The 12,704-nt window shown below is 43.4% G+C and overlaps 1 protein-coding gene across 1 annotated transcript; it reads left to right on the plus strand.

The window, feature by feature from the left end:
• Positions 1-11,271, plus strand: CDO1 (cysteine dioxygenase type 1). The gene is made up of 5 exons (XM_005685043.3): positions 1-413; positions 3,086-3,163; positions 4,697-4,851; positions 9,556-9,725; positions 10,568-11,271. The coding sequence occupies exons 1-5, from the start codon at positions 244-246 to the stop codon at positions 10,595-10,597; spliced, it is 603 nt and encodes a 200-aa protein (XP_005685100.1). The 5' UTR covers positions 1-243; the 3' UTR covers positions 10,598-11,271.

The raw sequence follows: 12,704 nt of genomic DNA on the forward strand, positions 1-12,704 counted from the left end.
CCTGGGAGGCTGAACCTACGAGGTTTGGTCCCGATTTGTGTGCGCAGCGCGTACCCAGACCCGCCAGGGCGGGTATCTTGGCACGGGCTTCTTCACGCCGTGGCCCTCGTGCACTCGGGGGCTTTGTGTCGCGCGTAACTGTCTAGCTAGCGCCTAGGAACTCTCGCCTCCGGCTCCTCGGCTCGCTCAGCTCCTCCTTCTTCGCAGCCCGGCAGCGAGACGCGTGCCGCCAGTTACTCGGGGATGGAGCGGACCGAGGTGCTGAAGCCCCGCACCCTGGCTGATCTGATCCGCGTCCTGCACCAGCTCTTCGCCGGCGAGGAGATCAACGTGGAGGAGGTGCAGGCCGTCTTGGAAGCCTACGAGAGCAACCCCGCCGAGTGGGCAGTGTACGCCAAGTTCGACCAGTACAGGTGAGCGCGTTCTCGCCCGGGTCTCCGAGGCTCCGCGGCGCCGGCCTCCCGGCCCAACGGCGAACGGCGCGGGAGGAGGGGGTTCGACCGCCGGAGAGCGCGGGCGGCCCGGCTCCCGCCGCGCCCACCCTCGCGGTGCTCCCAGCCGGCTCCCGCACCCCAGCGCCGCGCCTCCATGCCCGCGAGCCCTGGGGCCTGCGCTCGGCGCTTTGGGCCGAAGGTGGGTCCCACCGGCCCGAGACTGCGACAGGCTCCCGGAGGGGAGGACACCGCTGCAAGTTTTCTGTTCTCTTCTCGTTGATCAACCCCTCGGCTTCCGAACAGCCACTCCTCCCAACCTTGGCGTCCAGAGCAGTAGCCCTCCACCCGCCCCCCACCCCGCTCTGGAGCCTTCGCTCGCCTAGCCCGCGGAGAAGATGCGGGGAGCCCCAGGGGGCTGGACGCCCTCAGGCTCGGACTGGCTGGACTAACCCGGGGTGCTCCTAGGAGAAGGTCCAACAGCGGTCCGGAGAAAGGGGTGACTGTGGCAGACGCAATTAAGCGACATTAATTCTCACCACTTCTCCCTCGATCGCCTGCAACCAGGCGTCCGCCGGCAAGCATTTTTGCTAATATAAAATAACGACCTGGGGTTGTCAGCTAGTTTTCAGTCTATGCTGATCCCTCTCCCGAAGCAGTGTGTCTCCCCCGACTGCAGGTTTATTTAAAACCACTGTTTGGTTCTCAAATGAGTGCTTCTCTTCCAGCCCCCAAGCAATATGCTGTTTCTTATCCTTTAGATCTGAGAGTCTGGAATGTAAATTGAAGACCCCTCCCCCGCCCCCCTCCGCCGCTCCTCAGCTGTGCTAGAGTGAGATGAACCGGGTGGCTGCTCATTGCAGCCCTGGCTTGGAGATTGAGTAAAATTGAAACGTGAAGCACCACCAATCCTCTGGGGAGAGAAGTAAAATTTAATCACCCGGAAGAGTGAAGATTGCTTTTTCCGAAGGGTAGCCAGCGCTTGGGTCATAATGGTTGGTTGTGTTGAGGGCGGGGAGGGCTCTGGTACTCTTCCGATAACTTGACTCATGAGCTAACTTATTACCTCACAACGGTTCTGTGACATAGGTGCCATTCTTATCCCTGTTTTACAGGGGAGGAGGAGGAGGTAATGAGAGGGTTGATTACCTGCATAAGAACTAATGTCCAGGATTCAAATTAGCATTCTTGTTCCTGAGCCTACACTCTAAACCACTACTAAACTTCTTACAGACATAAGGTGCCATCATAGTTTTCTTCTACCTAGATTTATTATTGACCAAGTGAAATCAGTTAACCAGGGTAGCTTGTAAGAGCTTTTAATCTGTAGAACAAGGGCATTTCCAAGGCCTTGAATTTACCTTGATCGACAAGCTCGAAACCACTTGATACCTTTGGATTGACCTATTCCACAGGTTTCTGAAGCACCCCTCAGTAAGATAATGGGTGCAGTACTGCAGCTGGAGGAGGGAGGGAGATGGGAGAACAGAAATCAATGCCATATTTTGTGCATGTATCAAGTGTCCCAGTACAGTGAAGGAGTCTGATCTCTGGCCATCCCAAGGCCAGTGCAGAAGAAGCAACACAGAGTAAGTGCTGGCAGTAAATTCTCTGGAAGAAGCGCCAGCAAGAGGAGGACCCTAGGACTGGGGGAAGGAGAATAGGATCACTAGCACAGAAACCGTTTCCCAGGGTCAAGGGCCATGCGCACGGCCCCTGGCAGATCATAAAGGGCTGCAAAGTAAGGATAACTGTCCTCGAATCCACTAATCAATCTCAGGGATCCTGCTCTGCCAGCACCTGGCGGCTAGCCGAGGGGAGGAGGGGGCGTGTGGGGCACAGTGAGCAGATGAACGTGTGAACAAACAAAATGGGATAAAGATTCCTTTCCTTAAAAATGAGTTTAAATAAATGTCTTAATTACCTAACTTTGTTAATTAGATGGCGTCAAGAGAACCCGCTAGACCAACAGAAACTTTAAAGTTGATTTTTTGAGGTGGGGTGGTGTGGGTGGGGTTGTTTTGATCTGAGATTTTTGGAGGCCAATTGCTAATTTCTCTTCACTGTAAAAGGTTTAGGGTATTATTTTACTTCACAAGTTTAGTGACTTTTGTCCTGGTACTTAGGTCCCTCAGTGGAGGATTTTTCATTATGACGCTTTTGAATGTGCCTGTCCTTTGTGTCTTGGCTGTAGTAGAACTAAGGAGAATTCTAGAACAGCTATTTAATAAAACCTTGGTTCTCAAATTCTGGTGTAGCTACAGGGAGGAGGAAGAAAGACAATAGCAGCATTCTTGCTTAGAGCAGTAATGTACTTTGAAAATGCTTTCTGTGAGACACTTTTATTTTTGTTTTTATCGGTTTGAGGCTGTCACATGAAAAATCAAGGAATTTGATTTTTTTTTGTTACCTTTTTCATGCCACTGATTGAAACTGAGCAGCTGTGAAAAGTGATTCAAAATACAAAACTGTCTAAAATGAGCCATAGAAAAATATTTGCTTTCATTTGTGCTCAGTCTCTAACTAGACAACCAGATTTAAAGTTGCTGAGAGGTAAAAACATTAGCATTTGTAAATTAATGATGCTGTATGGCATTTTTCTCCCAGTGCTTGTCTCATTAAACAAATTCCAACTTCCTAAATGTTCTTTTTAGGTATACTCGAAATCTTGTGGATCAAGGAAATGGAAAATTTAATCTCATGGTTCTATGCTGGGGTGAAGGACACGGCAGGTAAGACAACTGCTCGTCTGGATATCGATTACAGTGCTTAGTCCAGCATATGAAAAGTGCCGAGCGGAGGGGCCGCGTGTCTGTGAGCACTACTGCATCCCAGATTGCTCGCAGTGCTCCCTGACCCCAGCAAAACTCCTCATGGGAATTAGCATGAGGTTTAGCATATACCATGTATCAGAGACCTGCCCCTCAAATGAGTGGTAAATCAAAGGAGGTGGTGGGAAGTAACCAGCTTAATTTGAACCTCTGTGTTCTCTGGAGTTAAACTTTCTATGGAATTATGCTAAAACTTGACCTTTGTGGTGCTTTGAGGTGTGTAAACAATTGTCGGGCCAAAGACCAAAGCATCCAGATGTGAAACTAGAAAAACAATTTGGAAAATTTCTTTCTACTTCAAGCTGATTGTTTCTTTTCTTTATATAGAAATGAGGTAACTTAGACTAATACCAATTCTTGGTTCTGTAATTTTCCCTCAGCTTATGCATTTGCAAGTCTTACTACCAGTCAAGGATAATTACCTCTTTAAGCAGGTCCTCCTCAGTCTTTTGAAAATGGTAAAACAAACAATAATCCAGACCCATTTTTGGTACAAGAAAGGAAACATGAATTTATAAGATTTTGGAAAGTTAGGTTTATAGAGTGCATTTGCTTATCTGTCTAGAATGAAGTTGGTTTCATCCTCTCAAAATTTTTTGAAAGCAGATTATATATTAGGAGTAGGGTGATGCTCTGTGACTTAGGAAGCAAGTTCTTGTGGTACATATATGGGTTAACAGGATTCAACATACGAAATAAATGCTGTAGTGTATATAAATTCATACCTTTTAATCAACCCTATAGCTAATACTACTTAATAAACTTAAATACTATTTACAGGAATAAACTCTTTCCCCAAATCCAATTTGCTTTTTTATTCTCCCATCAATATTGGGAAGCAATCACAGGTAGGATACTCTGAAATCTATAAAATGTTAACATTTTATATACTTTACAGTGTAATTTTCAGTGGGTAACACACACGTTCATTCTTTTGTCCTCCAGAGGAAAGAGAGAAAAGCCTGAGGGGGAAAACACTGTCACATGACCTTCAACCTTCTCAATGTGATGCAGTTATTACAGTTATTATCGTTATTATCTTTTCTAAAATTTCTCTAATGTAGTTTTTAAATCAAGTTCTAACCCAGCTTAATTGAGTTATTAAAAGCTGTATCGTGGAAAAGATAAATGGTTACTGGTTTTGTGTTTCTGTTATCAAAGTAGTTTTACAACAGGGTTTTAAAAAGTGAACTGTTCTTCAGTAGGGTTATGGATCAAAACTATACCCCTTATATGCATCAACACAGGAAATGTAGTGTTGTATTACTTTGCCCTGAACAATGTTGAATTATAAACTGATGACATTTAAAAATCCAGCTGAAATGCATATTGGCCTGGGAGATGCCCTACTGACAGTTGGAGCTGTGAACTCTGGACAGACTCATAGGTCTGAGTTCATCTGCTGAGTTCAGTTGTTGTTTTGTGTAAATATAGCAGTATCCACGATCACACCGACTCGCACTGCTTTCTGAAGATGCTGCAGGGAAATCTAAAGGAGACATTGTTTGCCTGGCCTGACAAGAAATCCAATGAGATGATCAAGAAGTCTGAAAGAATCTTGAGGGAAAACCAGTGTGCCTACATCAACGGTAACATCCAATACATTTTTCTAACAATGTGCAAGGGAAAACCTTGCACACCCATCTGAAATATTGCTCTCTTACATTTGTGCAGTAGAGCGTAGATCCTGGAGGCATGATCTCATCTGCTTAGGAAGTAACCTAGAAGCAGTGGGTTTTGCTTTCTTTTCTTAAAGCTTTGCATGTGGATGGTTACAAAGAGTTGGACATGACTGAGTAACCAAACCATCCCCATGTGAGGATGGGAATCTCTTATTAAAAACATATGCATGCAGGCTAACATCCAATGAAGAGTCATTTACCTACCAAGTTTTAGGACAGTTAGAATCAAATAGGAATTTACATAAGGAGAGTCTTCTAATAAAGATGAGAGGCCAAGTTGGAAGTATTAGTCTTTGGTTAGAAAATGGAAAGAAATGTTCTGGAAGTGATTAAGAATGCTGGCTAGTCCCTGTTTTCCTAAAGTGCATACAGCTTACTTCCAAAGAGTATTCTCAGGAGAAACTTTATGAAGCACATTATTTAGCAATGATTTCTAGATCTCTGACAATTCATTCTTTCTCCTGAATGTAATATGGGAGAGCTGAATGCTCTTCAGTAGAGGCAATGATTAACATCTGTGTTCCTAAAGGGCTTAGTAACTGCAAAAAGCTCCTCAAAGCTTCTGTGAGATAACTTTTTTATTCCCATTTACAAATGAAATTGCCAACACATAGGAAGATTAAGGTCACTCAGGATTTTAACCCAAAGAATTTGATGCCAAAGCCCACACTCTTAGTTGGGATGCTATCCCACTTATCTAAAATAAAGTATTACAGAGGTTTTTCTGGCAAAGCAGGTTCTTTCTTCTTAGGTCTTAAAGTTAAGTATTGCTTGGTACATAGCTTAATTTTGTTCATTAGTTTAAGAATGCAAGTCACTTACAAAGGTCAGATTGTGTAGGAACTTTTCCCCCATTCACACAACACAAGGGAGTTAGTTCCTCAAGTGGCAGGAAACTCTTATTTGAGGTGAACTTCCCAAGTGGCACTAGAGAAACTGCCTGCCAATGCAGGAGACGTAAGAGCTGTGGGTTCAGTCCCTGGGTCAAGAAGATCCCCTGGAGGAGTGATTCTTGCCTGGAGAATCACATGGACAGAGGAGCCTGGTGGGCTACAGCGCATAGGGTTGCACAGAGTCAGACACGACTGAAGCGATTCAACACACACATAAATAGCAGGCACGCGAGACTCCCGAGAACAAGATTACTAGTACTCTTCACAATAGAGCCCGAGCCTTTCAGAATAATTACTTTCCGCTAGACTCACAGAGTCATTGTGAAGCTACATTAGGTCTTGGAGAACACTTAAGATTTTTTTCAAGGGTCTTCAATGCAGGAGACTGTGGGAACTGGTGTACAAGTGGTCCTGTCTAAAGGGGCAACGTGACTACAGCGCCAGTGAGATCATCCTGACTTTTTCCATAGAAGTGGGGCATTCTGATTTTTTTTTGCTGCACCTCATGGCATGCTGGACTGCCCTGCCCAGGGATTGAACCCATGTCCTGTGTACTGGAAGCTCACCATCTTTACCAGTGGACCATCAGAGAGGTCCTGGGAAATTCTGATTTTTATGGGAAATTTTGCTAACCAGCAAAATACTGGATAAGCTAAGCTAAATATTTCTGTAGTAGTAGTAAAGCCACAAACTTTTAACCTTTGATTTTTACATGCAGGGGGAATGCTAGATATGGATAGTGAGCAGAGGAAAGATGTTTCAAGTATAGGAAGGAGCGTGAGTGAAGGCAGAACCATTGCAAAGAATGAAAACTATGCGGGGATGGTCCAGCTGGAAGGGAAGAAGAATGGACTTGGATAGGAGGAGTAGAGTAAAGCCAGATCAGGGTCTTAGCCTCCAAGACAAGCTTCAAGCAAGAGCTTTCTTTGGTCAGCAGAATTTTACTGGGAATGTCTTGATCAAGCAGTATGCATCACAGGGTGAAGAAGAGGGAAAATGGGGCAAGGAAATCAAGTTACCTGTCTTAATAGGCAGAAGGTAGACATTGCCTCGAACAAGCTAGCATCCATAAGTTTCACCAAGAACGGTCCGGTATTAGTGTGACAGAGGGTATATCATTGGCAAAAAGGAAAGGAGGGAAAGACTAATAATAATAATAATGCTGGAATCACATCAGGGATCAGATATGAGCATCTGGGGCTTCTAAAGAATGGGTGCGCTGTTTTTGTGGGATCTCTGCTTGCACTGGGTGGTTTATGCACTTGCAATCGGAGGGGAAAGACAGTCTGTTCTTCAGAATGTTTAACTTTTGTTCAAAATTAAGCCAGTGTATTATAAAAGCTTAGGCTATAAAATGGAAGGGTTTGCCTACCTGAGAGCTAAGCCCCATTTTTTTAAATGAGGAAGATCCTGGAAGTTCTGAGTTGTTCAAAGGTAGTCAGTCTAACTGGGAGTAGGACCAAAGTCTTCTGTTTCTGGGCTATGTTGCTCTTGTCCTGCAAGCTCCTGGAGCTAGATGATAAGGTGTAAGGCCAAATTAAGTGCCCTAAGGAGAAGAGGGCGGCGGAGGGTGAGATGGTCGGATAGCATCACCGACTCAATGGACATGAACTTGAGCAAACTCCAGGAGACAGTGGGGGACAGAGAAGCCTGGTGTGCTGTAGCTCACGGGGTCACAAAGACTCAGACATGACTTGGCAACTGAACGACAACTGACTTCACTAACGCTGAACTCCTTCCTCGAATCACCTTCCAACTGTCTCTCTACTATATAAATTTCTGTATCCACATAGTTATACAAATACTTCGTTTTGTTTATTTCGGTCTTCTTGCAGACACCTCCCCCAGGCCAGGGCCCCCCAGATCCCCTCACCCCCCAGGCTTTCCCTTTCCTCTCTCCGGGCGCCTATCCCCTCGTTCCCTGAGGTCACGCCTGCTTTCTCTTGGGTTCACGTGCTTGTTTTGGTAGCACGTGTCTTCCAACGGCCCTGTGAGAAGAGGTGCATGGCAGATACATTTTTGAGACCTCTTATATCTAAAAATCTCTGTCCGACCCTTATGAAATCATGACCTGGCAGCCGCTTTTTCTCAGAACTATAAAGGTAATCCCTTGCTTCTAGTTTCCATCCTTCTTGTTGAAAGCCTGGTTCCTTTCTGATTCTTGAATGTTTCTATGAATCCCATTCTTTCTTTCTGGGAACCCTTGAGGCCTTCTCTCTGGGGGTCTTCTGATGCACTTTGTTTCATGACACTGATTATGCTGGGAGCTCAGGAGGTCCTTATGATCTAGGAACTCGTGTTCTTCAAAATAATATTCTCAAGTTGTTTCTTTGATTTTGCTGCTGTTGAGTTTCTGTTTCTGAAATCACTGTGGATCAGATATTAAACCTTCTGAACTAGTCCTCTGGTGTTTTGGGGTTTTTTTTTTTAATCTTCCCTATGTTCTATCTTTGGCCCTTTGCTCCTTGAGTCTTACAGGTTTTTCTTCTAGCGCTTCTATTCATATTTTTATTTCTTCTCTTTATATCTATGAAAGCTCTTTTTACTCTCTAGCCCTTCAAATGGTATCCTCCCCTTATCTCTGTCTCTCTCTGGCCACACCAGGTGGCTTACAGGATCTGAGTTCGACCAGGGGTTGAACTCCGCTGATCACAGTGAAAGTGCTGAGTCCTAACCCCTGGGCCACCAGGGAACTCCCTTTCTCTTATTTCTATGAGGATATTGATGGTTTTGGTTTTGTTTTTTTAAGCCTTCTCGTGAGTCGTGTCTTTCATGTTGCCTTTTTTCTATTATACTAGAGGCTCTGCTCGCATGTCTGGTGGCCTTGACCGTGTGCTAACATTTAAAAACCAGGGACACAAAAGTTAATTGGAAGCTTTCACACATGGATGGTATTTGTGAACTGGATCACCTCGTAAAGCTTTTCCTTGAGGAACAACCAAGGGCCGTATCTTCAGGACTTTTTTTTGAGCTGATCAGATTCTCAGAGAAACTATTTCCCACCTCTTGTCTGGAGACAAGAGAAGGAACTACCATTTGGCAGCATTTTGGCAATTTTGTGAAGAAAGTGGAGATCGTACCACTCAGTGTGTGAATTTCCACTTTAGTGACCAGTTTTTCACTGAGTATCCCCCAGTCCTGAGTTCATCTGCTGTACTCTTTCTAGAGAATAAGTAGATCTCAGACTTCCACCAGGCTTAGAGGGGAGGGGAGGGAAACATGATGAAAAGGGTTTGAGGCTAAAAAGATAGACTTCAACTAGTTCTTATGTCTGAAGCTCGTCTTTACCTTCATTTCAGGAAGTGTCTGTGCTGCCAGTTTCTGGGCTATTTGTCAGTTTCAGGATATAAATCAGGTTATTTCTTGGCCATGTCCAAGCATAACTGAGGATTTAGCTTTCTCTGCAAAGCCATCCATCTGCTTCTGTACTTTCAATTTTTTTTTAGAGTTGTGGTTTTTTTTACTTTAATAAAGAAGTTTTTTCTTTTCCTTTTATCTTTATATGTTGATGCCTTTTTGATTCTTCCACTTCAAGAAAGAGTGTCTTCAGGAAAAAGCAGAGTGTCGTTTATTCTTTAACTGGAAGTTCAGTCATAACTAATTTTTAATAATTCCATATGTATTAGTTGATTTAAGGTCTTGGGTGATTAGCAAAATTTTTACTTAAGTCTCTCATCTAAGCCCCTTCATCTCTCCATCCCTCTTGGATACTGTTTAGATTCCATTGGCTTACATCGAGTAGAGAATATTAGCCATACAGAGCCTGCTGTGAGCCTTCACTTGTATAGTCCGCCTTTTGACACATGCCACGCCTTTGATCAAAGAACAGGACATAAAAACAAAGTCACCATGACATTCCATAGCAAATTTGGAATCAAGACTCCATTTGTAAGTATGATTTCTCTCTCCTATGTTTAAATGCTTTGTAGGTTGACAGCATTACATGGATACATTGCTTTTTTTTGTTCTAGGTATTATTTGAATATCTTAAGTATTCTTAAGTTGAAGGATGAGATGAGCCTTAACTTGGGGAAAAGGCCCTCTATATATTCTCTTATTTTCTTTAATTTCAGAGACTATACTTCCATTTATTAAAAAGGAAAAGCTTAAATTAGATGCAAAGAATTGGTTATTGAAAGATTTCAGAATTTATACTTATTACTAAAGAAAATATCTTATCTTCATTAGGGAAATAAGAGTGAGAACTATATTGATAAATCTGCCGCTGCCATGACTTAATATTTGTGGTCTGATCTGCTGAGACAGCATAAATAACTTGCATAGCTAACCTTTGCACAGTTGAGACCCTGTTCTGGTAACGTGAATGAGGAAACTTGCCTGTTCTGGTTCCCAAGTCGCTTTGTCTCTGAGTATGTTGGCAACCCGCGGAAACATGTTATGGCAGTCTCCCACCTCTGAAGCCAATGGGCCATGTAGGCAAGTGGTCTTTAGTGAGTCATGGGAATGCCCAGAAATGCACGGTGCATGAAAAGACTGAATATACTTATCCATCGTAAGAAAGTACAGCCTTTGCGAGAAGCCAGGGCAGAATTTTCTCAACTGATTGCCCTGCTTTATTTCCTGCATTCCAATCCCCAGGAGATAAATAACTCTTATCGCAGGAACAAAACAGCAGAAGCCCCATTGCCATATACTGAATTTTCAAACACTGCTAGAGAAGCAGAAATGTCTCCTGTAAAGATCTTACCCTGCTTCTTTCTTTCTTGCAGACAACTTCAGGATCACTGGAGAACAACTAAGGGGCACCAGGCCCTCTGAGGTTTAAGGTCCAGCGAAGTTCCACCTTGGCCAGGAAGGTCTGCTACCACTTGCCTGTCCAGTAATACACTTTACAAGGCCAATATTAGATCTACCATAAGGCAGATGCTAATTATAAGGCATTAAGTAAGCAAATAGTGCCCCGAGCTACTAGAGAAGAAAAATACCACTAAAGATAAAAAGGCTTATGATTTTAAAGGTCAAATCAAGCTCCACTGCTAAACCCATCAGAACCATACTAGGAATGTCAATGATGGTTTTTATAGTTTTTAGAAACACTTTGGTCTCTGGATTGTAATCAGCAATAAATAAAAGCAAGATATCAAACCACCCGCCTTGTTACTTGGAAGGCTAAATGTAGATGTCTTCAATATACTTTGTATGTTCTTAATATTTGAGAACTTTTTGAATCTGTGCATTTTATTTTTTCAATCTTATTTTACAAATTCCTGTTCTATAAATAATAGGTTAGTAGATAGAGAAACTTAAGGCACTTTGCCATTTGGTAATTAAATGAAGATTTCAAAAAGTACATGTACCCAAACCCACAACAAACTAAAACTATGAACTCAATGTCTGAGTATCCAGGGGTTGGAGACGTTGTACTGCTGCCACAATTGCCAAATAATTTTAATAAAGTTGGGTTTGAACATAATTCAAAGTTGTCTTTCTCTTTAGCGTGATCAGACTTTTGTATAATTCATGGCTTCTTAGATTTAGGTAGATTACCAAAAGCACTGCAGAAGATGCTTTTATGATATAAGGATATAAGAAGACCAAAAACCGCATTCAAGAGGAACTTACCTTTGGGGGTTTTTATATGTGTTCACCAACTGGCTAGAGATAGCAACCCAAGGGTCTCTGGCCCTAGGGCAGCCCATAGACATGATCAGTTGTGCCTGAAAATTGTCTGTGGGGTCTGTATGTGTTTATATATGAATTGGATTACAACAGTTAAAAACTGGGGGTTTCACGGAAGGAGGAATGGACTTTGAAGTATCTGGCAAGACTGGACCTGTGCTGCATCTTCACTGGTAGCAGTTAGCTGGCTGGGATCTGCCCCTTGGATGGGGCCCCCTCCCCGATCTGTGGCAATCCCCATTTTGCCTGATCCTCTCTGTGTGTTTCCTGCAAAGCCCACTCATGCCTTGGAGTCGGCTGCCCCCACTTTAGGGAATTTTCTTAGGAACAGCTGTCATAATCTTGGGTTTTGTTATCTCTGGTGACTGAATTAGAAAGTAAACTCCTTTGAAGATACTTCTGGTTAAGCCATTGATTGTGGAATCTCATAGAATTATTTACATCTTTATACCTTTGCTTCCTCTCACTTTTGAGAAGGATATCAATGTTTACTGAGTTTCTAGTTGGTGCTAGTGGTAAAGAATTCACCTGCCAATGCAAGGGTTACTGGTTCGATCCCTGGGTTGGGAAGATTCCCTGGAGGAGGAAATGGCACCCCACTGCAGTATTCTTGCCTGAAAATACCATGCGCAGAGGAGCCTGGTGGGCTGCAGTCCATGGGGCCACAGAGTCAGATGGGACTGAGCATTTAAAACATACTTGGTGCTATTGTAAGTTGTTAAGATGTACTAACAAGCTGAATTCCAGAAAATTTCCTTAGCAATTAGATACTGTGTTGATTTCATTCTGCTGCTATAACACTACCACAAACTTGTTTTCCTACAGCTCTGTTGGTCAGAAGTCAGAAGCTTCCTGGCATCACGTGCAAGGCCCATGTCAGAGGCTTATCTTTCGGTGTGGGTTCATTGATCATGTACTTGGACGAACTGGTTGACGAATGAAGGGCTTTTACCTGTGTTTCGTGCGAAGGGATATCATTACATTTAGTAGTGGTGCTTAGTTTGGTTTTTTTTTTGACTCCTACCACTTTGAAATCTCAAACGCTAAAGAAGTCTCCAGAAAGGCCAGCACACAACAGATTTGCTTACAATTTCGGAAAAGATTCCTAGACCCTGTGAAGGCCCTTAGAAGCCCCAGTTAAGAGCTTTCCCAAGGCTCGTGGCAAATGGTGGCTATTTCACTTCTTTTTCTGAGCAAGCTGGGTTACTAGTTAACCTGTTAAAGTTT

Source organism: Capra hircus, chromosome 10 (assembly GCF_001704415.2).
Source record: "Capra hircus breed San Clemente chromosome 10, ASM170441v1, whole genome shotgun sequence".
Taxonomy (NCBI): domain Eukaryota; kingdom Metazoa; phylum Chordata; class Mammalia; order Artiodactyla; family Bovidae; genus Capra; species Capra hircus.